Genomic DNA, 23477 nt, shown 5'->3' with positions numbered 1-23477 from the left:
GCCAGATACTTTCATTACAGGAAACATGAGGCTAATGCACTTACTGACCATGTTTTTGCCTCCTAATAAAAAATAGGATGTTTGGAGTGAGGTGACCATATAGAATGTGCAGCTCACGCCGATGCAACCAGTATGATTTAAAATTAAAAAAATTCACTGCCAAGTCAAAGGGTGGCAAAATGCGACTAAATGGTCGCAGTACAGAGCCCTGCATGTAGTCTAACATATGTATGTTCATCGTTCAAGATTCAGCTCTGCTCATCATACAATAAAGACCACCCCATATAACTAAGTCAAATTCATACAAGTTGGACCTGGACTGTGTTCAATGCCTTCCAGTCTGAAAAGCTAACAACAGGTTTGTTGTAATGTTCATGTCTCACTGTTACCCCCCCTTTACACAGACATGGCTCCAAGTGACCGACCTGTACAAGGAGGTGTACCAGCACCTGGCCCGCTATGTACCCAAGATCTACTGCCTGGGGCCCAACCTGAACCCCCAGAGTGAGGACCTGCTGGCCCAGCTGCTGCTGCAGGCCCCTCTAGAGTGGTACCTGTGTGGGGAGGACCCATCCACGGGCCTTGCCAAGCTGGAGCAGAACAACCAGCCATCACAGCTCTGTGGACACGTCTTCAGAGTGGGAGAGCCCACCTACTCATGCAGGTGGGGGTAGTTGAGGTCTCGTTAGACAGGTAGACAGACACGCATACGTATGCTAGCTGTCCTTTCCTGTGAATTGGGTCAGGTTGGTACTGTGTTAAGTCTCAGGTCAAACCGTAAGCTTCCTGGTAAGCGGTGCTGTCTCGATAAGGTCGAGGTCACTTCCGTTTACAGGATCAGCTTGACCATACTAGCTAATTCCATACACACCCAAGTGTGTGTTCAATGGAAAGCCATTGCAATGCACTCCCATGCTTATTGTACTGTATGTGCTGTATAGCCTAATTGAACATCCATTCCATGAGTATTGTTTTTATTTTTCCTGAACAACTCCTCCTTTGTATTGGCATTGAGTAAGAGGGTAGCATGGGATCAAGACATGACCTGGTGGAACCTTGGAAGACAATGTTAGGTACTGTTGCTGTCCCTCCTGCTTCTCTCACAGTCTAGCTCTCTCTCCTGCAGGGAATGTGCTGCAGACCCCACCTGTGTGCTTTGTATGCAGTGTTTCCTGGGCAGTGTGCATAAAGAACATCGCTACAGGGTAAGAAGGACCACACAACCTCTATCATACACTCAAGGGTTCAGTATAAGCAGGCCAACAGCCCAAACAATGGCTAGTAGTGCTGAGCCATTAACTGTCATTTTGTTTATGAAACAACTAATTGACCCACGTTGGTTCGACAACTTGAATTCCATTTATTTATTTTATTTTTTATTTGTGAGCCCAACGTGCCTTTTCTCTACAGAGAAATCATTCACGAGAGAAGTCAAAAACTATGTGGGACGCTGGGCTGAAGGGAGTTGTAGTTTTCATTAAGCACATATTCAACCTAGTTCAGCGCATACCCATGGTAATTAACCACAATGACCATAATCCATTGCGCCTGTTTTTTCCCAGCTCGTACAGGGACAGATCAGAGAGGAGAGGCGAAGCGAGAGGTTTCACTCTTGCCAAAATCTGTCCAAAATAAATAAGCCCAATACATTTCTATGGGCTTATTTTGGACCTAAGCTTGTCGCCTGCCTTTGGGACAACGACTTCCATTGTTAGGGCAGAAACATGAGTATCTCATCATTATATACAAATCTTTGGAAGGATACACTTTTACGCCTGCTACGTTAGGTTATATGCACACAGACCGCATGAGAGAGAAATGTACACAACGATGAGAGGGACAGAGACGGTTTGTGAAAGAATGCCTTATTTACTTTGAAGAACTAGTCAAATGTATTTTGGCAGACAGCTCTGCAGCATACTTAGGCAGGCCAGCGAAATAGGATGACTAAAGACAGTACATTATGTAATATACACAACTGAAATATTATATTTCATAGTCATTTCCTATTTTCTTCTATTGATGTCTACCCAATGTGGACCTGACACAGATGATGGAATATTTTCGATGTTTTGGCAATTGAATGTTCACTATTTTTGGCTTTGGAATATCCATTAAAAGCTCTAATATTGTAATATAATTATTTCATAATAATAATAAAAAATAATCGAACCAAAACGGAACCGACCTCAAAAAGCACAAATCGCTCAGCACTACTGCCTAGGTTTCAGTAGAAGCTCTGTCTCTGAATGGGTAGGTAAGTGTGAGTGGGTGATTGCCATGAGACGTGTCACCCAGTTGCTGCTCTGAATCCAGGCTGAGGATCAGGCAGGCTAATCCCATTTGGGCCTGGCTTGCCACTCTCCTGCCATGTGAGCCGCAGGATGGGTGCACCTCTCCTCAGGTCTCAAGCTCTGTTCACCCAAGAGTAGGTACAAGTTGCCCCTAACTACTGATACAGGGTCAGGTATATACTGTAGTTTTTAGGCCTACTAACAGTTAAGGTTAGGATTGGGGGGTAGGGTGAATTGATCTGCGGAAAATATGACCTTGAGTGCTTACTTATGCATTCTGGTTTGTCTTACTCCCCTTTGTTTGTGTTCTAGAACATTCTAAAACACTACTTCAGGGCAGGAAGATGTATGTACAGTTGAAGTCGGAAGTTTACATGCACTTATGTTGGAGTCATTAAAACTCGTTTTTCAACCACTCCACAAATTTCTTGTTAACGACCTATAGTTTTTGCAAGTCGGTTAGGACATCTACTTTGTGCATGACACAAGTAATTTTTCGAACAATTGGTTACAGACAGATTATTTCATTGTATCACAGTTCCAGTGGGTCAGAAGTTTACATGCACTAAGTTGACTGTGCCTTTAAACAGCTTGGAAAATTCCAGAAAACGATGTCAAGGATTTAGAAGCTTCTGATAGGTTAATTGACATAATTTGAGTCAATTGGAGATGTACCTGTAGATGTATTTCAAACTCAGTGCCACTTTGCTTGACATCATGGGAAAATCCAAATAAATCAGCCAAGACCTCAAAGAAAATTGCAGACCTCCACAAGTCTGGTTCATCCTTGGGAGCAATTTCCAAACACCTGAAGGTACCACGTTCATCTGTGCAAACAATCATACGCAAGTATAAACACCATGGGACCACGCAGCCATCATACTGCTCAGGAAGGAGACACGTTCTGTCTCCTAGAGATGGACGTACTTTGGTGCGAAAAGTGCAAATCAATCCCAGAACAACAGCAAAGGACCTTGTGAAGATGCTGAAGGAAACGGGTACAAAAGTATCTATATCCACAGTAAAACGAGTCCTATATCGATGTAACCTCAAAGGCCGCTCAGGAAGGAAGCTACTCCAAAACCGCCATAAAAAAATCCAGACTACGGTTTGCAACTGCACGTGGGGACAGATATTGTACATTTTGGAGAAATGTCCTTTGGTCTGATGAAACAAAAATAGAACTGTTTGGCCATAATGACCATTGTTATGTTTGGAGGAGAAAGGGGTAGGCTTTCAAGTCGAAGAACACCATCCCAACTGTGAAACACAGGGGTGGCACCATCATGTGGTGGTGCTTTGCTGCAGGAGGGACTGGTGCACTTCACATAATAGATGGCATCATGAGGGGGGGGGGGGGGGGGGGGGGGGGGGGGGGGATTGTGGATATATTGACTCAACATCTCAAGACATCAGTCAGGAAGTTTAAAGCTTGGTCACAAATGGGTCTTCCAAATGGACAATGACCCCAAGCATACTTCCAAATTTGTGGCAAAATGGCTTAAGGATAACAAAGTCAAGGTATTGGAGTGGCCATCACAAAGCCCTGACCTCAATCCCATAGAAAATGTGTGGGCAGAACTGAAAAACCGTATGCGAGCAAGGAGCCCTACAAACCTGACTCAGTTACACCAGCTCTGTTAGGAGGAATGAGCCAAAATTCACCCAACTTATTGTGGGAAGTGTGTGGAAGGCTACCCAAAAACGTTTTACTCATGTGAAACAATTTAAAGGCAATGCAGGTGATGTAGAAGATGGTCATTGTTGTCGTCTTTCAAATGTAAACCATCCAGAAGCTTCTGTCTGCTGCGTATGACTGTGTACATGTACTTGTGTTGTCTTGCCTCACATATCGTCTCCCCTTCAGATGACGACCTCTGGGGGAGGGGGTTTCTGTGATTGTGGAGACACAGAGGCCTGGAAGAAGGGCCCTTACTGTCAGAAACATGAGCCCAACATCAGTGACTCTTGTCAGGAGGTGAGCAGCTCTCAGCCACTGCGAATGTATATCATGTCTCATTCACATCTAATAGAAGTACACAGTTCATTCACTGCTGTTACTACACATTATGTTACAGATTGCTAATTGCCACTTTAATCATTCTTTGAGGTTGACACATAATTTGATTGTATTTGCAGGATCCCCTTGCCCACCTGTCAACAGACATGATTGCCCGCTGTTACAATGTCTTCTCTATTGTGCTGAAATACGCCGTGGACATGCTCACCTGGGACAAGGAGGACGAGCTGCCCCCGGGCCTAGAGCCTCCGTACGTACACACCCGCACACAGGAAGTCATTTGTGATCACATGTCATGTTCTTGCTGGTCGTCATGACAACAAAAGGGTTTTCATCTCTAGCCAGTTGATATTCATGTCTTTTTGATTTGTCAGAGACCGAGGGGACACCTATTACTGCATGCTCTTCAATGACGAGGTGCACACCTACGAGCAAGTCATCTACACCCTCCAGAAGGCTGTCAACTGCACCCAGAAAGAAGCAGTCAGCTTCGCCACCACAGTGGACAGAGATGTGAGTGTGTTAATGGCTTCATATTAGTGATGGGGGGGGGGGGGACATTTATAGTTACATATTGCAGTTTATCTCTATTTGACTCCAGGTATTAATTAGTTAAACATTATTTTACTACTGTAAGTAGTAGGGATGCACCGATATTACATTTTTGTCCGATACCAATAACCAATATTTTACATTTTAGCGGCCTTTTAAGCATTCTAGAGCAGTTAAGTAGTTGAAACAAGGTGTCATATGTTCAGTTAGGAACAGATTGTTTAATAACTTGTAATTGAGAAAAATGACATCCATGAATGTATTTTATTAGCACAACAGATATTCATGACACAAATAGTTGAGCTGCCCCGCATTACAAAGATGGTTAAGTTGCTGGTGGCTCTTCTCACTATCTAATCTTGACTCTATGGAGAAACTTAAAAGTGCTTTGAAATAAATATTGGTTGAAACTAAAATGCAGTTAATCATTTTAGCTTTAACTGCTTGAAAATATGACTGTCTCTAGGCTGTCTTGAGCTGCTATAAATGGCACAACTTCAGCTTTTCAAATGTGCTCAGCGGACTTGACTAGTAAAATGAGAGCAAATTTACAACACATCTCATCTTTCATTTAGGAAATAAATAAACAAAAACAAAACTGCTTTGTTTTAAATTAAATGAAAATCTTGACCTATACCAGCCATGAAAAAACAACAGAAAAGCCATCGGGCTTAGTCATTTCCCCCCCCAGTGCCTATAGATGATTGGGTTACAATATGACTGCCCATTTACAATTTTAACATTTGGGGGAGGTTTTTCTTCACAAAGAGGACCTGCTCGGCTTTGTCACGAGAGAGTCCGTTTCTTTTTCCGTCTACAATGTGTGAAGCCGCACTGAAAAGGTGCTCACTGTCCGCGCTAGTACAGGGAGCACCAAGATACTTGCTACACGTTGCTTGTTACTTCTCCAGTATCCAAGTGCATCTTCATTCCTGGTAATAGTAGGTTCTGGTATGCTAGTATCTGCAAATAATGGGAAAGGGGGTTAGTACATTAAATACAACATATTGCATTATTCTTGCATTCTCAAGGATCATTAGGCATAGATCAATATGGGCAAATGTTGGCCGATGTAGTAACAGAAAATGCAAATACAACACGTCTCTCTCTGAGACACACACTGACCAAAAAGTTCTTTTGTTGGAATTTACGTATGTCCCCATTCCCAGTAAAACATAATCAAAACCTATTTATTTAATTTACTTGCTGTGCTGTTTAGTTGTTCCGTCGTTTCATTTTCAAGCAGGATTTCATCATGTATGTCAAGCAAGTTTCAGCTCTGTCTGTCCGTGGCTTCTTCTGTCGTGGGTCCTCTTCCTTGGTGCGCATTGTCACTGTCCGTTTCCATCTTGTCCAGCGGTGTCTAACATTTCACGTAAACCCTGTTTCTTGTCTGCATCTAAGTAGCGGTCCTTGTACCTAGCATCGACCATGGTGGCGACACAGTAAAGAGGCTCAGAGAGAATGCCACCGAATCGCTTGTTCACAGTCTCTAGTCGAGTACTTTTGCGAGTTTTAACCCCACGGTCTGTGTCGGCAGTTTTGTTGAGCAGGTGTTTCAATGCCATGACGGAGGGTATCACGTCTGCTGCCGACGTAGCTTATTTCTCGAATCAGTTGTTCGAATGGATCTCGGGGTGTGTTCATGTTTTCGATTAGAGTCCACTGGTTTGTACTGATTGTTGCAGGTAACTCAGTCGGCTGCGTAAGGGCCACGTTCTCGTTTTTGTTCAAGCAGGCTCTCCGTCATGTAAAAAGTACTGTTCCAACTGGTGTAAATGTCTTGCTTAAGCCTTCTCTTTTTTATTCCAAGCTGCTCCTGTATTGCTTGCAGCCGGCTGCATGCTAGCGTTTTAAAATGACTCACTATCTTCCTACCTGTTGCCACTGTCAGATATGCTGCGTTGGTCCAAAACACGTTCGTTCACAGCCAGTTGCAGCATGTGTGCTATGCATGGAAAACTGGCAACTCTGCATTCTTCCAAAGCTTTTGTCATGTGCATTATCAGGTAGCACAGTGTGTACTTTATTCCAAACATGTTCTCAAATGCCATTGAAATGGCAGCAGCGGTATGAAAACCAGCACATTCTTGAGTATGCAATACGGCTTTCCACAGTACGAAATCCTCGTCGACCCACTCTGCTGTCAGACTCCGCATTGTCATGGGGCTGACATCGCTGGTCCAAATGTCAGTCGTGAAGCTAATAGCAGTGACGCTCATGGATGTGCGTTTCAACAATACTGTGTAACTCCGGTAGGGCAACATGTAAAAAATAGCGCCTACTTGGTAGTGTGTACCGGGGCTCGGTGCTCGACCAGTCGGCGAAAGCCAACATCATCCACGACAGAGAACGGTTGATTGTCATGGACAATAAATGTCATTATCTTGCCGTTAATGGATTTCGCCTTTGAGTTGTCTCACTGAAATGTTCTTACTCTTTCAAATGACTGCTGGACTTGAACTTGTTTAGTTGTTGGAAGTGTGCGCTTAGTTTTTTTTCTGCTTTTGTTCTAAGTAGTCGCTGCACGTCTGGGGGTCATGCACTTTCAAATGAGTAATTAGGTTTGTGGTATTGAAGGATTTCACTTTCTGCCCTTGGGAAATAATAGCAGCACAAACATTGCATATGGCCTTTTTGTTATCTTCCTTTGACACTTGAAAAATAGATCCACACAGAGACATTGTGGGCTAGGTTAGGAATGCTGTTGCATGTGTAGCGCTGTATTTTTCGGTGGCGTCATTACGTCATCTGCCTACGTTATATAGGTATGCACGTCAGCTTTGACATCGGTTTTTCACATCGGCGTTAAACTAGACATAGAGCCGATGTTGGCATTTCTAGCTAATTTCGTCCGATTCCGATATGCTTAACGATATATCGTGCATCCCTAGCAGGTAGGGTTAGCTAGCGCTAGTCGGCTGGCTGTACATCCTCAAACGCCTTTTTTTTCATCCTATAGCTTGTTTTCCATCTTCTTTTGAAATAGTGAGCCAACATGTTTTCAGAGCTTTTATTTCCCTGATCAAAAACAGCAGACTTACAGGGCTCCCGAGTGGCGCAGCGGGCTAAGGCACTGCATCTCGGTGCTAGAGGCGTCACTACCGACACCCTGGTTCGATTCCCGGCTTTATCACAAACAGCCGTGATTGGGAGTCCCATAGGGCGGAGCACAGCGTCAGAGCACAGATGTTGGTCCAGCGTCGTCCGGGTTTGGCCGGTCGAGGCCGTCATTGTAAATAAGAATTTGTTCTTATCTGACTTGCCTAGTTAACCTCTCTGGGATATGTGGGACGGTAGCGTCCCACCTGGCCAACATCCAGTGAAAATGCAGAGCGCCAAATTCAAATAAATTACTATAAAAATTAAACTTTCATGATATCACACATTCAATATACCAAATTAAAGCTACACTTGTTGTGAATACAGCCAACATGTCAGATTCAATAAATTATTTACGGCGAAAGCAAACAATGCTATTATCTGAGGATAGCATCCCAGCTAACAATCACAGACCATCGTATTTCAACCCTCCCGGCGCGACACAAAACGCAGAACTAAAGATATAATTCATGCCTTACCTTTGACGAACTTCTTCTGTTGGCACTCCAATATGTCCCATAAACATCACAAATGGTCCTTTTGTTCGATTAATTCCGTCGATATATATCCAAAATGTCCATTTATTTGGAGCGTTTGATCCAGAAAAACACCGGTTCCAACTTGCACAATGTGACTACAAAATATCTCAAAAGTTACCTGTAAGCTTTGTCCAAACATTTGAAACTACTTTTGTAATACAACTTTAGGTGTTTTTTAATGTAAATAATCGATTAAAATTGAAGACGGGATGATCTGTGTTCAATACCGGAGGAAAACAATGTGTAGCATGCTTTCTGGTCACGCGCCTCTAACAAACAGTACACTTCACTGGAGCCTCATTCTGAACATGGCTACTTCTTCATTTCTCAAAGGAAAAACCTCAACTAATTTCTAAAGACTGTTGACATCCAGTGGAAGCGATAGGAACTGCAGGAAGGTCCCTTAGAAATCTGGATTCCCAATGAAAAGACATTGAAAGGAGAGTGACCTCAAAAAACCCAATCTGAATGGTTTGTCCTCTGGGTTTTGCCTGCCAAATAAGTTCTGTTATAGTCACAGACATGATTCAAACAGTTTTAGAAACGTCAGAGTGTTTCCTATCCAATACTAATAATAATATGCATATATTAGCATCTGGGACTGAGTAGGAGGCAGTTTACTCTGGGCACGCTTTTCATCCAAACGTGAAAATGCTGCCCCCTATCCTAGATAAGTTAAGTAAAATGAAAAAAATATTGAGCAATATATTTGGAACATCATTACAATAAAATTTTGGTATCCAATCACAATACATATAGAATTGTAAGAATCGCAGTACATATCGCATCGGCACCCAAGTATCGTGATATCGTATCGTGAGGTCCCTGGCAATTCCCAGCCCTACTTCATATGTGTATAATCATTCTCTTGTATCTTCTGCTATACAGGGAAGGAAATCAGTGCGCTTTGGCGACTTCGCGTTCTGTGAGCAGGCCAAGTCAGTCATTGTGGTGAGTCGCATGGTCTGGGCAGCTGGATGTATCTCCATTGAAATTGTCATGAGATGACAGATGCTCACATCCCACCGCTGCCACCAATTAAACCATGTCATTTTTCACGAGTGTATTAATCTGTGCGTCTGCAGAGGAACACGAGTCGTCAGTCAAAGCCCTTGAGGGTCCAGGTAATGCACTCCTCGGTGGTGGCTCACCAGTGCTTTGCTCTCAAAGCCCTCCACTGGCTGGGCCACGTCATAGGATACTCAGGTGAGTCTCCTTCCTCTTTCCAAGCTGCATGTGAAGTATGTCTAACTGCCGTTGGATTGTACATTCCGTATCCTCTTGAAATATAAAGAATTTAACCCGCAATCTTTAAAAAAAATCCGCTTCATCAGTGGTTTATTGGAGGAAAAATAAGTTTTGTTCACGTCAGTCTTTACTTTTGCTAAAGACCCGCCACACATCCTTGTTTGCTTTGTTTTTGTATCCTTGTGTGTGTTTGCCCGAGGCCCATTGACACCACTTGTGTATGCTCTGTGTGTGTAGATGCTCTGAGGAGGATCCTGTGTCAGGTGGGCCTGGAGAGAGGGCCAGAGGGAGAGAACTCCTCCCTGGTGGACACACTCATGCTCTGTGACTCCAAGATGTGGAAAGGTGAGGAGGAGGAAATGCGTCCTTTTAGTTCTCCTGCCAGGGTTGGGGACAATTACATTTCAATTCAATGCAATAATTGAAAAATCCTCATTGAAAAGAAATGGCAAATGTCTATTTACTTTGAGATTTGATTGAATTGGGATGGCATTGACTGACCCCCTCCCACCCCCTTTCTCCTGCAATGCACGTAAAACATGAACAGCCTTTCCCTGAGTACTGTTGTTCTAAGTAATACCTGTTTTCCACTCCAGGGGCCAGGAATGTCTACCACCAGCTCTTTATGAGCAGCCTTCTCATGGACCTCAAATACAAGAAGCTATTTGCTATCCAGTTTGCAAAAGTAAGCCTCTTCTTTTGACCCTTGATTTGAAGGACCAGTATGGCCATCTAATGTAACACAGCTATGTGGAAAGTCACAGTGCATTCTGCGTTATAAGCACTGGAGGCGCTATTGTGAACCTGCGTCTCCAGCTGGCCCCCTTTTTAATGAGGAACTAATGTGTCAACATCACATCAGCAGGGGCAAGGACTTAATCCTGATGTACATACAGTTGTAGTTGGAAGTTTACATACACTTTAGCCAAATACATTTAAACTCAGTTTTTCACAATTCCCGACGTTTAATCCTAGTAAAAAATTCCCTGTTTTAGGTCAGTTAGGGTCACCACTTTAGTTTAAGAATGTGAAATGTCAGAATAATAGTAGTTATTTTTTTCAGCTTTTATTTCTTTCATAACATTCCCAGTGGGTCAGAAGTTTACATACACTCAATTAGTATCTGGTAGCATTGCCTTTAAAATGTTTTACTTGGGTCAAATGTTTAAGGTTCCCACAATAAGTTGGGTGAATTTTGGCCCATTCCTCCTGACAGAGCTGGTGTAACTAAGTCAGGTTTGTAGGCCTCCTTGCTTGCACACGCTTTTTCAGTTCTGCCCACACATTTTCTGTAGGATTGAGGTCAGGGCTTTGTGATGGCCACTCCAATACCTTGCCTTTGTTGTCCTTAAACCATTTTGCCACAACTTTGGAAGTATGCTTGGGGTCATTGTCCATTTGGAAGACCCATTTGTGACCAAGCTTTAACTTCCTGACTGATGTCTTGAGATGTTGCTTCACTATATCCACGTAATTTCTCCCCATCATGATGCCATCTATTATGTGAAGTCCCTCCTGCAGCAAAGCAACCCCACAACATGATGTTGCCACCCCAGTGCTTCACGGTTGGGATGGTGTTCTTCGGCTTGCAAGCCTCCCCGTTTTTTCCTCCAAACATAACGATGGTCATTATGGCCAAACACAGTTACATTTTTGTTTCATCAGACCAGAGGACATTTCTCCAAAAAGTAAGATCTTTGTCCCCATGTGCAGTTGCAAACTGTGGCCTTTCAGGTTATGTCGATATAGGACTCGTTTTACTGTGGCGACAGATACTTTTGTACCTGTTTCCTCCAGCAGCTTCACAAGGTTCTTTGCTGTTGTTCTGGGATTGATTCTCACTTTTCGCACCAAAGTATGTTCATCTCTAGGAGACAGAACGTGTTTCCTTCCTGAGCGGTATGACAGCTGCGTGGTCCCATTGTTTGTACAGATGAACGTGGTACCTTCAGGCGTTTGGAAATTGCTCAAGGATGAACCAGACTTGTGGAGGTCTTGGCTGTTTTCTTTTGATTTTCCCATGATGTCAAGTAAAGAGGCACTGAGTTTGAAGGTAGGCCTTGAAATACATCCACAGGTACACCTCCAATTGACTCAAATGATGTCAATTAGCCTATCAGAAGCTTCTAAAGCCATGACATAATTTTCTGGAATTTTCCAAACTGTTTAAAGGCACAGTCAACTTAGTGTATCTAAACTTCTGACCCACTGCGATTGTGATCAAGTGAAATAATCTGTCTGTAACCAATTATTGGAAAAATGACTTGTGTCATGCACAAAGTAGATGTCCTAACCGACTTGACAAAACTATAGTTTGTTAACAAGAAATTTGTGGAGTGGTTGAAAAACTAGTTTTAATGACTCCATCCTAAGTGTATGTAATCTTTTGACTTCAACTGTAAGTGCTAGCTCAATGTCTCAAATGTAAATGTATGGTGTAGCTATTGCAGAAAATTGGACACTGTCTTGAATTGAAGTTTGATATGACGGAAGACTGTATTGTATGAATGTGTTGGCACAAGGCCTCAATGGGGGCACTAACTACATCACATCCTTTAACCAGTCCTCCTGGGTGGCTTTCCTCTCAGCCTGCTTGGCGTGTAACTCAGGCCCACACACTCCCGGTCCCTGTCTGACCCCAAAGTCTGCTCTGCTCTCACACACACACACACTCGGGGCCAAGACTCTACAGGTCTCCTGAGCTGAACCTGAGAGCATAGATATATCCGCTCACTAGGTCGCATGAGCTTAGACTCGAAGCCAGGATGTTGGATAAGATGGGCTGCTCAAAATCTTACGTGGAGGAGTATTTAAACCCAAACTTTGATTGGACACAATTGGTCTGATGCTATTCTGGGATTCTATATCTATGCTTTCGGAGACCTGGCTGTTCAAGGGCAGGAGGGCTTCAGAAGCTTAACGGGGAGAAGGATGAAGTTGCCCTTAGACACTGATCTGAGGTCAGTTTTGCTTTCCTCCCAAATGGTTAAGGTTTTTTGATTTGGAGTAAGCTGATCCTAGATCTGTGTCTAGGGGTTACTTCTCCTGGGAGCTTAGAAATTTTTTTTGGGGGGGGGGGTTAAGGAGAGGGAAAGGGGCCCACGCCCTTTGACCAGGAGGTGAATGTCCCCCTTGTCGTTTAGAATTACCGGCGCCTCCAGACAGATTTTATGGAGGATGATCACGAGCGTGTAGTGTCAGTGACCTCTCTGTCAGTTCAGCTCTTCACCGTCCCCACCATGGTGAGTAACCCCAATCCCACGCCTGACCACACACACACCTTCTCTTCTTCTCTTGTCTTCCACATGCCAACACCATTAGAATTATGAGCGCTTGCAGAGCGACTATGTGAAAGATGACCACGACAGGGAGTTCTCAGTCACTGACCTCTCCGTGCAAATGTTCACAGTGCCCTCCCTGGTGAGTACGGGCCGCAGGGTCGGGGTGAGATAAGATAGTACCATCCGAGATGGGACGCATGCTGAAAACCTCAGGGATCTTAGACTTAGTATGGATGATGTCATGTCCATAGAGAGAAACTATGGCCATTTAAGTCAGAGGTTCCCAAACTTTTTCACTTGAGGGAGGGGGGGCCCTTCCAGCATTGTGGAACATCCCTTCCCCTCGGCACGCGCTCACACACACACACGCCACGTCTATTTCTATGGGCACAAGCACTGTTCATGACACAAACTGTTCACACCTCTCTTGGTGGAGAGAATTTTGGAAGTTTTTAAAGCTTATTTCCTGCAATTCTACACAAATTTTGATAAACTATTAGGCTATTTCTTCATGTTATGAGAGCATCAATGCGCACACCTTCTACTAATATGTAGTAGGTTATAAGCGTGAATGTTCCAAAATACAATCAATTAGCGGCAAAACGCTGTTCTCAAAAGTGACCGGAAATGTGATTATGCATGTAATGCTTTATTATAAATGTGCATTTCTATGGTGACAATTATCTTCCCCAAACTTGAAACTCACGTGCCGCCTATGTATGCCAGTTAGGCTCTACACCGGTTGTAAAACAGATTAATGTGCTTAATTTTAAGAAGTTATTTGGCCACTTTACAAAACTTATCAAAGCATTTAGGCCTATGGGCTAGGCTACATGAGGTGTGGAACTGATTTGAAAAAGTCGACAAAGACATGCTCTGTTTCTTGCCTTACTGCACACAAGCTGGGCATCATTCACAAGTGTTAATATGTTGTTCATAAGTGATAGGCTAATATTGTCACCAATCAAACTTTTCTTAATTTAATGTTGTCTTTACATATACAAAATAATATATGTGTTAAATTAGTTTTGATTTAGAACGGACCATGATCATGCACCTGTCTCGGAACAGGGGGCATGGGGGGGGAGGAGAGCACTTAAATAGTACTCTATTCCCATGGTTCATTGTCATGGCAGTCAGGTAGGTGATGCTCCTTTTGTAAACAAAGTAGTGTCCTTTAATATTAGGGAAGTTGAAAATAAATATAGTAGGCCTAGTCTTTAGAAAGCTGATGGGATCCTCCTCTTTTTAAGAGGCCATCAACCTCCTCTCATGCAATTGCATAGCCTATAGAAATGTTGCGCAACATCAGAGCTTGGAGAAGCCTATTCTATTTACAATGACTAAAAGGCCACATGGAATTTGACTGTGGTCATGACTCGTGACATAATTTAACACGTTCATTAGTGTAACTACGTAAATTATCACTCGTATTTCATGTCGCAACAATTAATCGATCGTATGCTATGATGCTGGTAAAGTTGTCTCGCGCACCTGCCCTTCCTCAAGCTCTGAACAGTGCTGGTCGTAAAAAAAGCTAGCAAGCTGATGGATTTGATGCAAACAATGTTCTTTCCCAAAAACACAGCAAAACTACACCTGTTACAGTAGCTTTAGTTAGCAACTATATAGCTAGGTGTCATCTAAAATAACCCTAATTTACAAGACTTTTACAAGACCACTGTGGTGGTAATACGATCATCGTAACAGCCCTAAACCGGACTGAGTTCCCCGCCGACCCCACAGTTTGGGAACCACTGATCTAAATCATGCCATCTTAGTTACGTTCCGAATAGCTCCATTCTCAACATTGATTCCTTGAAAAGGGTGTGGCATGCTATACTGACGTTAGATATATGATTTTTTTCTTAACGACATTATACAGTCAACATCCCATTTCATGTCGTAATAACTATACCCATGTCATAGATATGAAAATGTTAAAGAATCGTATGCTATTCCAATTGTATGCTGTAGTGTAATATAAAGTAACTGTCCAGTGTTACCAGATTTCAATCACCTATAATTAATACAAATGAGTGTACATGGTTTTCCTTCTAGAAAATGGTAATGAAGTATGTTAAAAAGAAGCATTTCTGTGTTGGCTTGGTCTGGGTGTTATACCGGTCATTAAAAATATTCACCCGAGTAGACTGCTGATTGGCTAGCTCCTCTGAGGAAATGGCAAGCATTTTTTTAAATGGTCAGTTTGCGATACAATGTATCCTTTGGCCACATAGGAGTGAGTATAGGAGTCACCACCAACATTATTTTGGTATGAGTTAACAGAATATTAACTTTTAACAAGTGCCATTTCCACTGGACAGTTACTTTAAGGCTGTAGTGTATTGTCACGTTTTTACATAGATTTGCTTAGATTGTGTGTAGTAAGGATTTGACTCCAGAATGACTCCTGCTACTTGAGGCTCCCTGAACCTCTTCCTTTCCCCGGCCCAGGCGCGCATGCTGATAACAGAGGAGAACCTGATGACCACAATCATCAGGACTTTTGTGGACCACCTGCGCCATCGTGACCTGCAGGGCCGCTTCCAGTTTGAGCGCTACACCGCCCAGCAGGCCTTCAAGTTCCGCCGCGTACAGAGCCTCATTGGAGACCTCAAGTAAGATGCGCGCGCACACACACACACACACACTCTGGGCAATATAACAGTGTGTGTAGATTAGTTGTGTGAGTGTTAATCAAAGCCAGCATACTGACCGCTGTGGAGTGTGTGTTTCGGAATGGGTTGTAAACAATGTTGTTGCTGTGTGCGCAGGTACGTCCTCATCAGTCGGCCCACAGAGTGGAGTGACCAACTCAGGGAGAAGTTCCTGGAGGGACTCGACACCTTCCTGGAGCTGTTCAAGTGCATGCAGGTAAGGACAGGTTGCCTTATAGTGGTGTTAGGAGACAAAGGGATTTTACAACCCATCTGGGCATGATTGAGACTGCGCAGCACTGTGGAACAGAACAAATAAGATGGTTGGTAGCCTAGCTAGCCTGCAGGAAAATGTACTTTCACCCGCCCAGTTCTTTCACACCAGAGCAGATGGAGGAGATTAGAGTAATTAGATCCATCCCATGTTTCTAGTTCATTTGGGGTAGTGTTGAGCAGCATCTGTGCTTTCTGTCTTTCCCACCTCAGGGCATGGACCCTGTGGTGAGGCAGGTGGGCCAGCACATAGAGATGGAGCCTGAGTGGGAGGCAGCCTTCACCCTGCAGATGAAGCTCACACATATCATCTCCATGATGCAGGAGTGGTGCGCCACAGATGTGAGTGACTGGACGTAGACATGCGTGTGTGTGTTGCGCTCATATGCACATGAATGTACACACTCTCGCTTTCTCTCACAAACTCACATTCTCAAACGCTCGCTCACAAACACGCAGCCGCCTTATCTCACCAGTGTTCCTATTGTTTTTTCCCCTGTGTGTTTTTGTGTGTGTGTACAGGAACGTGTGCTGATTGAAGCCTATAAGAAGTGCCTAACAGCCCTTACACACTGCCACAGCGGCTTCACCGATGGAGAGCAGCCAATCACACTGAGCATGTGTGGACATTCTGTGGACACCATCCGTTACTGCGTGTCTCAGGAGAAAGTCAGCATCCACCTGCCTGTTTCCCGCTTACTTGCAGGTAGGACACACACACACACACACACACACACACACACACACACACACACACACACACACACAGCTGAATGACAGACCACTAATGCTTTGGCTTTGATATTGATGAAGAAGAGTCAGCACATTGTTAACATGGTCACTGTTGGTTTTCTGTTTAGGTCTCCACGTTCTCCTCAGTAAGATGGAGGTGGCCTACAGATTCCCTGAGCAGCTTCCACTGGTAAGCATGCAGGAGGAGTGTCTCTGTGTACGGTTGGAACAGGTTCAGCTTGCCTTTTACAAAATGTGTGTGTCTTCTAATGAGTCTCTCGTGTGGTCCACAGAGTGAGCTGAGCCCCCCCATGCTGATAGAACACCCCCTTCGCTGCCTGGTCCTCTGTGCCCAAGTGCATGCTGGGATGTGGAGGAGAAATGGCTTCTCATTGGTGAATCAGGTACAATCGCCTCGTCCGCCACCGTATTGCCTTTCTTCCCCTGCGGTGTATACCAGAACTGTAACACACGGTGTGTGTTGCTGTTCTCGTGGTGTTTATAATGAAGAGAGCTCATAGTGTACTCTGGTTGCAGATCTACTACTACCACAATGTCAAGTGCAGAGTGGAGATGTTTGACAAGGACCTCATCATGCTGCAGGTCGGTTTGTTTTAACTAACAACCTAATGACGCTTAACGGTCAACAACGTGTTACAGGCTTGAACAAGTGTGTGTGTGTACGTCTATGTTTGTGTTCACTCCAGGCCGGAGCTTCCATGATGGATCCCAACCACTTCCTGATGATAGTCCTGAGCCGCTTCGAGCTCTACCACATCTTCAGCTCCGCCGACTGCAGGAAGAGATACAACAGGGAGAACACCAACAAGGTCTGCTCTCTCACTCACAATGACAACGTCCTTTTGGCTTTTTTTTACTCCGTTTGCACTCAGTTGAGGTGTGTGGCGGGGGTGTGTGTGTCCATCTCTGACCGACCTGACTCCCTGCGTCTCTGTTAGGACGTGGTCCAGCAGAACAACACTCTAATAGAGGAGATGCTGCATCTCATCATGATGGTTGTGGGTGAGTGCCCCACTATCCTACCGCTCACTAGGACTTGTTGCCTGGTGTGTGTTTCATCATGTTTGTGTACTCGGAGCCTCTGTTTGACTTTCCTTATGTTAACGACGGCGGTGGAGTACCTGATGGGTGTGCGCGCTTGTTGTCTCAGGTGAGCGTTTTGAGGCTGGCGTCGGCCAGGTGGAAGGCTGTGACGAGATCAAGAGGGAGATCATTCACCAGCTGTGTATCAGACCCATGGCCCACAGCGAGCTGGTCAAGGCCCTGCCTGAGAACGTAAGGCTTTGCTCCGCTTTCTGCCCCTTTCTCTTTCTTGTCTCCCCCTCTCTTGCTATCTTTTTCTCTATCTTAGTCTATCTGTTAGCAAGGGTTCAAGTTCTCCATCACTGTGACGTATGAGATTTGAATAAAAAGGTTTGTTTTTGGGGGGGGTTATTATTTTGGGGTAAAAAAACACTCCAGGCCACACTCGAATGTCTAAAACAATAGAAAGTATGTAGAAACGGCCCTTTTTTTCTGGGCCGCAAATGATTCTGACAAACCGATTGGTCTTAAAAAAAGATGTGGCCAAAAGTTTTCTAGACAATCTGAGATCGACTTAAGTTTCAGTCATGGGATTTTTTTGTTTGTTGCTTTAACCCCTGTGTTATTTTGTCTATCTGTTTCTCTCCTTTCCTTCTTGCTCTCTCTTACTATATTTCTCTCACTCTCTTTCTCACTTTCTCTCGCTCTCCCTCACTCCTTTTTGCACCACACATAAGTTCATGCTGACTGCCCGACTGCAGTTTTCACTTGGAATATCTCGTAACGAGTCATAGCCAACGATATTTAACTAGTGACATAAGCTGTCGTGGCATCTGCTTTGATCGCTCCCATTTCCCATGATCTACACACCATCTGGAGCTTTGGATGAGACTTTTTAACTGTGTGGAATAATAGTGTATCTCTTTGACTACCCTGACACCTAGTGGTGAACCTAGGCAGTGCAGAAGAGGTGCAAACGCTAGTCTAACTAAAATTGTGCGTAATTTGGTCATATGTTTACATAGTCTGTCCACAAGAGATTAAGTAGCCTTGCACAAACTTTGGCTTAGCTGGGACGCAGGTCAGCCTATCCTGTTTCTGTAGCGCGAGTCAGCTTGATGTATAAGTGTAGACTTTACTGTGAAATGCTTACTTACAAGCCCTTAACCAACAGTGCAGTTCAAGAAGAGTTAAGAAAATATTTACCAAATAAACTAAAGTTAAAAAATAAAATAAAAAGTAATAATTTGTACTTGTAGGTAAAAGTGAAGTGATTATATGTATAGAAAATAAACAGCGAGTAGCAGCAGTGTACAAAACAAATGGAGGGGGTCAATGTATTAGTCCGGTGGCCATTTTATTCATTGTTCAGCAGTCTTATGGCTTGGGGGTAGAAGCTGTTAAGGAGCCTTTTGGTCCCAGACTTGGCGCTCCGATACCGCTTACCGTGCGGTAGCAGAGAAAACAGTCTAACTTGGGTGACTGGAGTCTCTGACAATTTTATGGGCTTTCCTCTGACACCGCCTATTATTATTTAGGTCCTGGATGGCAGGAAGCTTGGCCCCAGTGATGCACTGGGCCGTACGTACTAGCCTCTAGCGCCTTACGTTCAGATGCCGAGCAGTTTCCATACCAGGCGGTGATGCAACCGGTCAGGATGCTCTCGATGGTGCAGCTGTAGAACTTTTTGAGGATCTGGGGACCCATGCCAAATCTTTTCAGTCTCTTGAGGGGGAAAAGGTTTTGTCGTGCCCTCTTCACGACGGTCTTGGTGTGTTTGGAGAGAGGTTGAACTGTTCTCCCTTCCTTAGGAGAACAAGGAGACTGGTATGGAGAGGGTGATCGACTGTGTTGCTTCGTTTAAGTAAGTCGCTTTCTCTAGTTTGTTACATGACGTTTAAACTGACCACCCAGATTGTTAATGTGAAAGAGTTTGTTCCTGATGACTTGGCTGAATAAAGACAATTAGATATGTATGATGCGCCCATTGGGTCTAGTTGTGTGAGATGTTGGTCACTCGTGTCCTTTGTACCCACAGGAAGCCTGGCGTGACAGGCAGAGGGCTGTATGAGCTCAGGCCAGAGTGTGCCAAGCAGTTCAACCTCTACTTCCACCACTACTCCCGAGCTGACCAGTCCAAGGCAGAGGAAGCCCAGAGAAAGCTGAAGCGACAGAATGGAGAGGACATGGGTAAAGAGTCTCAGAGAAACCCTCGCCTTTATATACATGAAGCACATCTCTAAATGGAATTGATTATGTAACTATTGTGGTGATTGGTTGTGGTCTTTCAGCTGTCTATCAAGTAATCCGTTTGTTGTAGCCCTGCCTCCTCCGATGCTGCCCCCGTTCTCCCCGCTGTTTGCCAGCCTGGTGAACATTCTGCAGTGTGATGTGCTGCTGGGGATGCTGGGAGCCGTGCTGCAGTGGGCCGTGGAGCCCAGCGGAGGGCACTGGTCAGAGTCCATGCTGCAGAGGGTGAGGGAGACCAGGACCGCACTGTGCGTGTGTTAGAGAAAGTGTGCGTGTTCCAGTGTCGTACTATGCTTATTTGTAGGCACATTAGAGGCCTCTCTGTCAATAACGTGTGTGTGTGTCTCTCTCTCCAGGTGCTCCACCTGATAGGCACGGGTCTGCTGGAGGAACAGCAGCAGTTGAAGAACAGCAGTGAAGACCACGATGTCTCTTTCAACTTCACCCTCAAAATCTCCCGTGAGTCAGTCCCTCTTAGCCTGGGTACCAGTCCCAGTTATCGTTAGCCTGAAATCCAGGACCTGTTTTGCTAACTCTCTCTCTCACTCTTGAACTGTAAAACTGAGAGAGGAGAGCTGAAAAATAGAAATCTTAGTAATGTTGCTTAGTAATAATCTGGGTCATTCAAACCCAGATTATTATTCATTTTTTGGGGGGCAACATTAGTTTGATTTCCATTACTTTTTATCTACTGTATTTAACTGCTGTGTGTGTGTGTGTGTGTGTGTGTGTGTGTGTGTGTGTGTGTGTGTGTGTGTGTCCTAGGACCAGGGGAAGCCCCCAGTAACACAGCCAGTGTCCTGGCCCTCTTAGAGAACCTACAGAACGCCCCTCACCTGGAGGTCCACAAGGACATGATCCGCTGGATCCTCAAGGTGGGTCAACATTATTACAACCTCCCCTACCAATGCAACTCTCATAGAAAGACACCGTACCCAAGTGTTTCAGTTGGTACACTGCAATATTGTACATGCCATGGCCACCAGGAGGCAGCATAGGACAGCGTGCAACTAGTGGTCCCTCGATACAAATGCATATCCAAAAGCACTTCTGTCAGACAAAATAGGAAGATATGTTCTCGTGTTTATATTGATGTCTTACTTTTTGATGAGGTAATAGTATTGTGTCACTGTGCAGATGGTGGCCAGCATTAAGACGATGCGGGAGCTGACTGCCTCCACCTATACGGTGACCGCCAGCGGGAGTCACGGTCAGGAAGAGGTGGGTCGAGCACATCTAAGAGGAGATGCACCTAGATGGCATTTTATTTGGTTTCTCGTGAATTTAATAGACAAATATATGGCGTCTGTGTCTTCCCTTCCTGCAGATGGTGTGTGACAAGGACAAGGCGGAGAGGAAGAGGAAGGCGGAGATGGCTCGCCTGCGCAGGGAGAAGATCATGGCCCAGATGTCAGAGATGCAGAGACACTTTATCAATGAGAACAAGGAGCTCTTCCAGCAGAGTCTAGAGGAGCTGGATGCCTCCACCTCTACCTCACTGGAGCACAGGTACTGACAACACACACACACACACACACACCCCACCACACAAACACACTTGTATTTCACCACCCAATCCCTACTCTACACTCAATCAAGCTCTATAAGCTGTCTCTCACCTGCCCCCCCCTCTCTCTCCTGCAGCCCCACTTCATCAGACGCAGCCCTGGTGTGTGTGGGTCACAGGAGGTCTCGTCCCAGGGAGAAGAGGCAGGTGGTGACGTGTATCCTGTGCCAGGAGGAGCAGGAGATCAGGGCTGACAGCAAGGCCATGGTGCTGGCTGCCTTCGTCCAGCGCTCCACCGTCATGTCCAAGAACCGCAAGAGACCGCCGCACGACCCCGGTGAGAGAAAGAGACTGGAGGGCACAAAGATGGGTAGAATTTGCCCTTAGGTACAGATCTGGGATCAGCTTACCTTCCCTCAAGTCCTAATCTTAACTATTGGGGGGGGGTTAAACTGACCTTAGATCAGTGTCAAGAAGCAACTTCATCCTATCCCCTAGACCACAGATTGAAGGATGTATAGTCTTTGTGTTTTGTCTGTGAATGATCTACTAGCATTGCTTGACGTACCTGCTTGTGTTTTCCAGAGCATTACGACCCTCTCTTCATGCACCCTGACCTGTCGTTTGGCACACACACAGGCAGCTGTGGCCACATCATGCACTCTCACTGTTGGCAGAGGTGAGCCAGACTCGGGGTTCTACAACAACCTGGGCAGCGCTGGGGCAGGGCAGTATGACACATACAGGGGGTTGTGTTAAATGGAACGTTTGGATCTTGAGGATTCAGTGGGCCTGTGGAGTTGACTGTTGGTTGGGTTTAAAACTCAATAGTTGTCGTCTTCTGTGTGTGTGTGTGTGTGTGTGTGTGTGTGTGTGTGTTTGTACAGGTATTTTGAGGCGGTGCAGGCCAAGGAGCAGCGGCGTCAACAGCGACTGCGCGTCCACACCAGCTACGATGTGGGGAACGGGGAGTTCCTGTGTCCGCTGTGCGAGTGCCTCAGTAACACTGTCATTCCACTGCTCCCCGGCACCAAGGGTTCCAACAGGTACCCAATCACACTATATCATAATAATATATGCCTTTTAGCAGTCGCTTTTACCCAAAGCGACTTGGTCATGCTGCATACATTTAACTTACGGGTGAACCCTCTATCCTAGCGTTGCAAGCGCCAACTCCGCTACAGAGGACACGCGCGCGTTAATTTGGTGTGCATCTCTCATAGTCTAATTTGGTTTGCTTTCCATTATCTGTGCTCATCTGAAAATGATGGATAAGTGAATGCAGATAGTGAATTCTCAATGGGAATTTGCTTTCACCCGTCCAGTTCCTTCAGATCGGTGCAGATGAAGGGGACGAGAGGAATCCGCTTAAGACTACTGGGATGCAGGAAACCACACTTGACTGGTACAGGGTCACAGTGACCACACACTGATTAGCGGTTGATACAAGATGAACCCACTCTGGTCCCTCGCCTCTCATTCACCTCCAACCAGTCCATCCCCCCCCAGTTAAACCAGTGTAATTCCCTTCAAGAGTTCTGACGTCGACACATTGGTGCGGCTGGCTTCCGGGTTGGAGGCGCGCTGTGTTAAGAAGCAGTACGGCTGGTTGGGTTGTGCTTCGGAGGACGCATGGCTTTCGACCTTCGTCTCTCCCGAGCCCGTACGGGAGTTGTAGCGATGAGACAAGGTAGTAATTACTAGCGATTGGATACCATGAAAATTGGGGAGAAAATGGGATTTAAAAAAATAAAAAAGAGTTCTGACGTCAACAGTACCACTCCTCTCACGCAAGGTCACTCGGCACTAACGCTCAGTCGGTACCTCCACAACTACAGAGGTCATTCAGATCGTTTACACTTTCACATAGAGAACGCTGAGAAAAGGTTTCAAGAGAAAAGACCATGCTAGCAAATGTATGTGTTTGTTCTTTTTATACAATTCAGGTCATTATTGTTAAATAAAATATGTTCTG

At 45.0% G+C, this 23477-nt stretch overlaps 1 protein-coding gene across 2 annotated transcripts in view; it reads left to right on the top strand.

The window, feature by feature from the left end:
- The window catches only part of ubr2 (ubiquitin protein ligase E3 component n-recognin 2), a 39870-nt gene that overhangs the window by 2571 nt on the left and 13822 nt on the right, over window positions 1–23477 (top strand). Inside the window, exons 2-31 of one of the 2 annotated variants that reach the window (XM_055902067.1) lie at window positions 405–664; window positions 1127–1205; window positions 4162–4272; window positions 4434–4564; window positions 4689–4827; window positions 9396–9458; window positions 9593–9713; window positions 9993–10100; window positions 10352–10440; window positions 12899–12997; window positions 15494–15657; window positions 15814–15913; window positions 16183–16311; window positions 16492–16675; window positions 16830–16891; window positions 16995–17105; window positions 17239–17304; window positions 17409–17531; window positions 17661–17724; window positions 17873–17997; window positions 19557–19609; window positions 19784–19935; window positions 20066–20220; window positions 20352–20454; window positions 20761–20870; window positions 21133–21216; window positions 21323–21504; window positions 21640–21839; window positions 22088–22181; window positions 22390–22548. In XM_055902067.1, coding sequence (XP_055758042.1) covers window positions 405–664; window positions 1127–1205; window positions 4162–4272; window positions 4434–4564; window positions 4689–4827; window positions 9396–9458; window positions 9593–9713; window positions 9993–10100; window positions 10352–10440; window positions 12899–12997; window positions 15494–15657; window positions 15814–15913; window positions 16183–16311; window positions 16492–16675; window positions 16830–16891; window positions 16995–17105; window positions 17239–17304; window positions 17409–17531; window positions 17661–17724; window positions 17873–17997; window positions 19557–19609; window positions 19784–19935; window positions 20066–20220; window positions 20352–20454; window positions 20761–20870; window positions 21133–21216; window positions 21323–21504; window positions 21640–21839; window positions 22088–22181; window positions 22390–22548 — 3620 coding nt within the window. Of the gene's footprint in view, window positions 1–404; window positions 665–1126; window positions 1206–4161; window positions 4273–4433; window positions 4565–4688; window positions 4828–9395; window positions 9459–9592; window positions 9714–9992; window positions 10101–10351; window positions 10441–12898; window positions 12998–13076; window positions 13176–15493; window positions 15658–15813; window positions 15914–16182; window positions 16312–16491; window positions 16676–16829; window positions 16892–16994; window positions 17106–17238; window positions 17305–17408; window positions 17532–17660; window positions 17725–17872; window positions 17998–19556; window positions 19610–19783; window positions 19936–20065; window positions 20221–20351; window positions 20455–20760; window positions 20871–21132; window positions 21217–21322; window positions 21505–21639; window positions 21840–22087; window positions 22182–22389; window positions 22549–23477 lie in introns of both variants that reach the window. The other variant, XM_055902069.1, reaches the window with a different exon arrangement.

The sequence above is a fragment of the Salvelinus fontinalis genome, chromosome 37 (genome assembly GCF_029448725.1).
Source record: "Salvelinus fontinalis isolate EN_2023a chromosome 37, ASM2944872v1, whole genome shotgun sequence".
In the NCBI taxonomy this organism is placed as follows: Eukaryota; Metazoa; Chordata; class Actinopteri; order Salmoniformes; family Salmonidae; genus Salvelinus; species Salvelinus fontinalis.
Note: the sequence above shows the minus strand (reverse complement) of the source record. Positions and strands in the feature narration are given on the sequence as shown.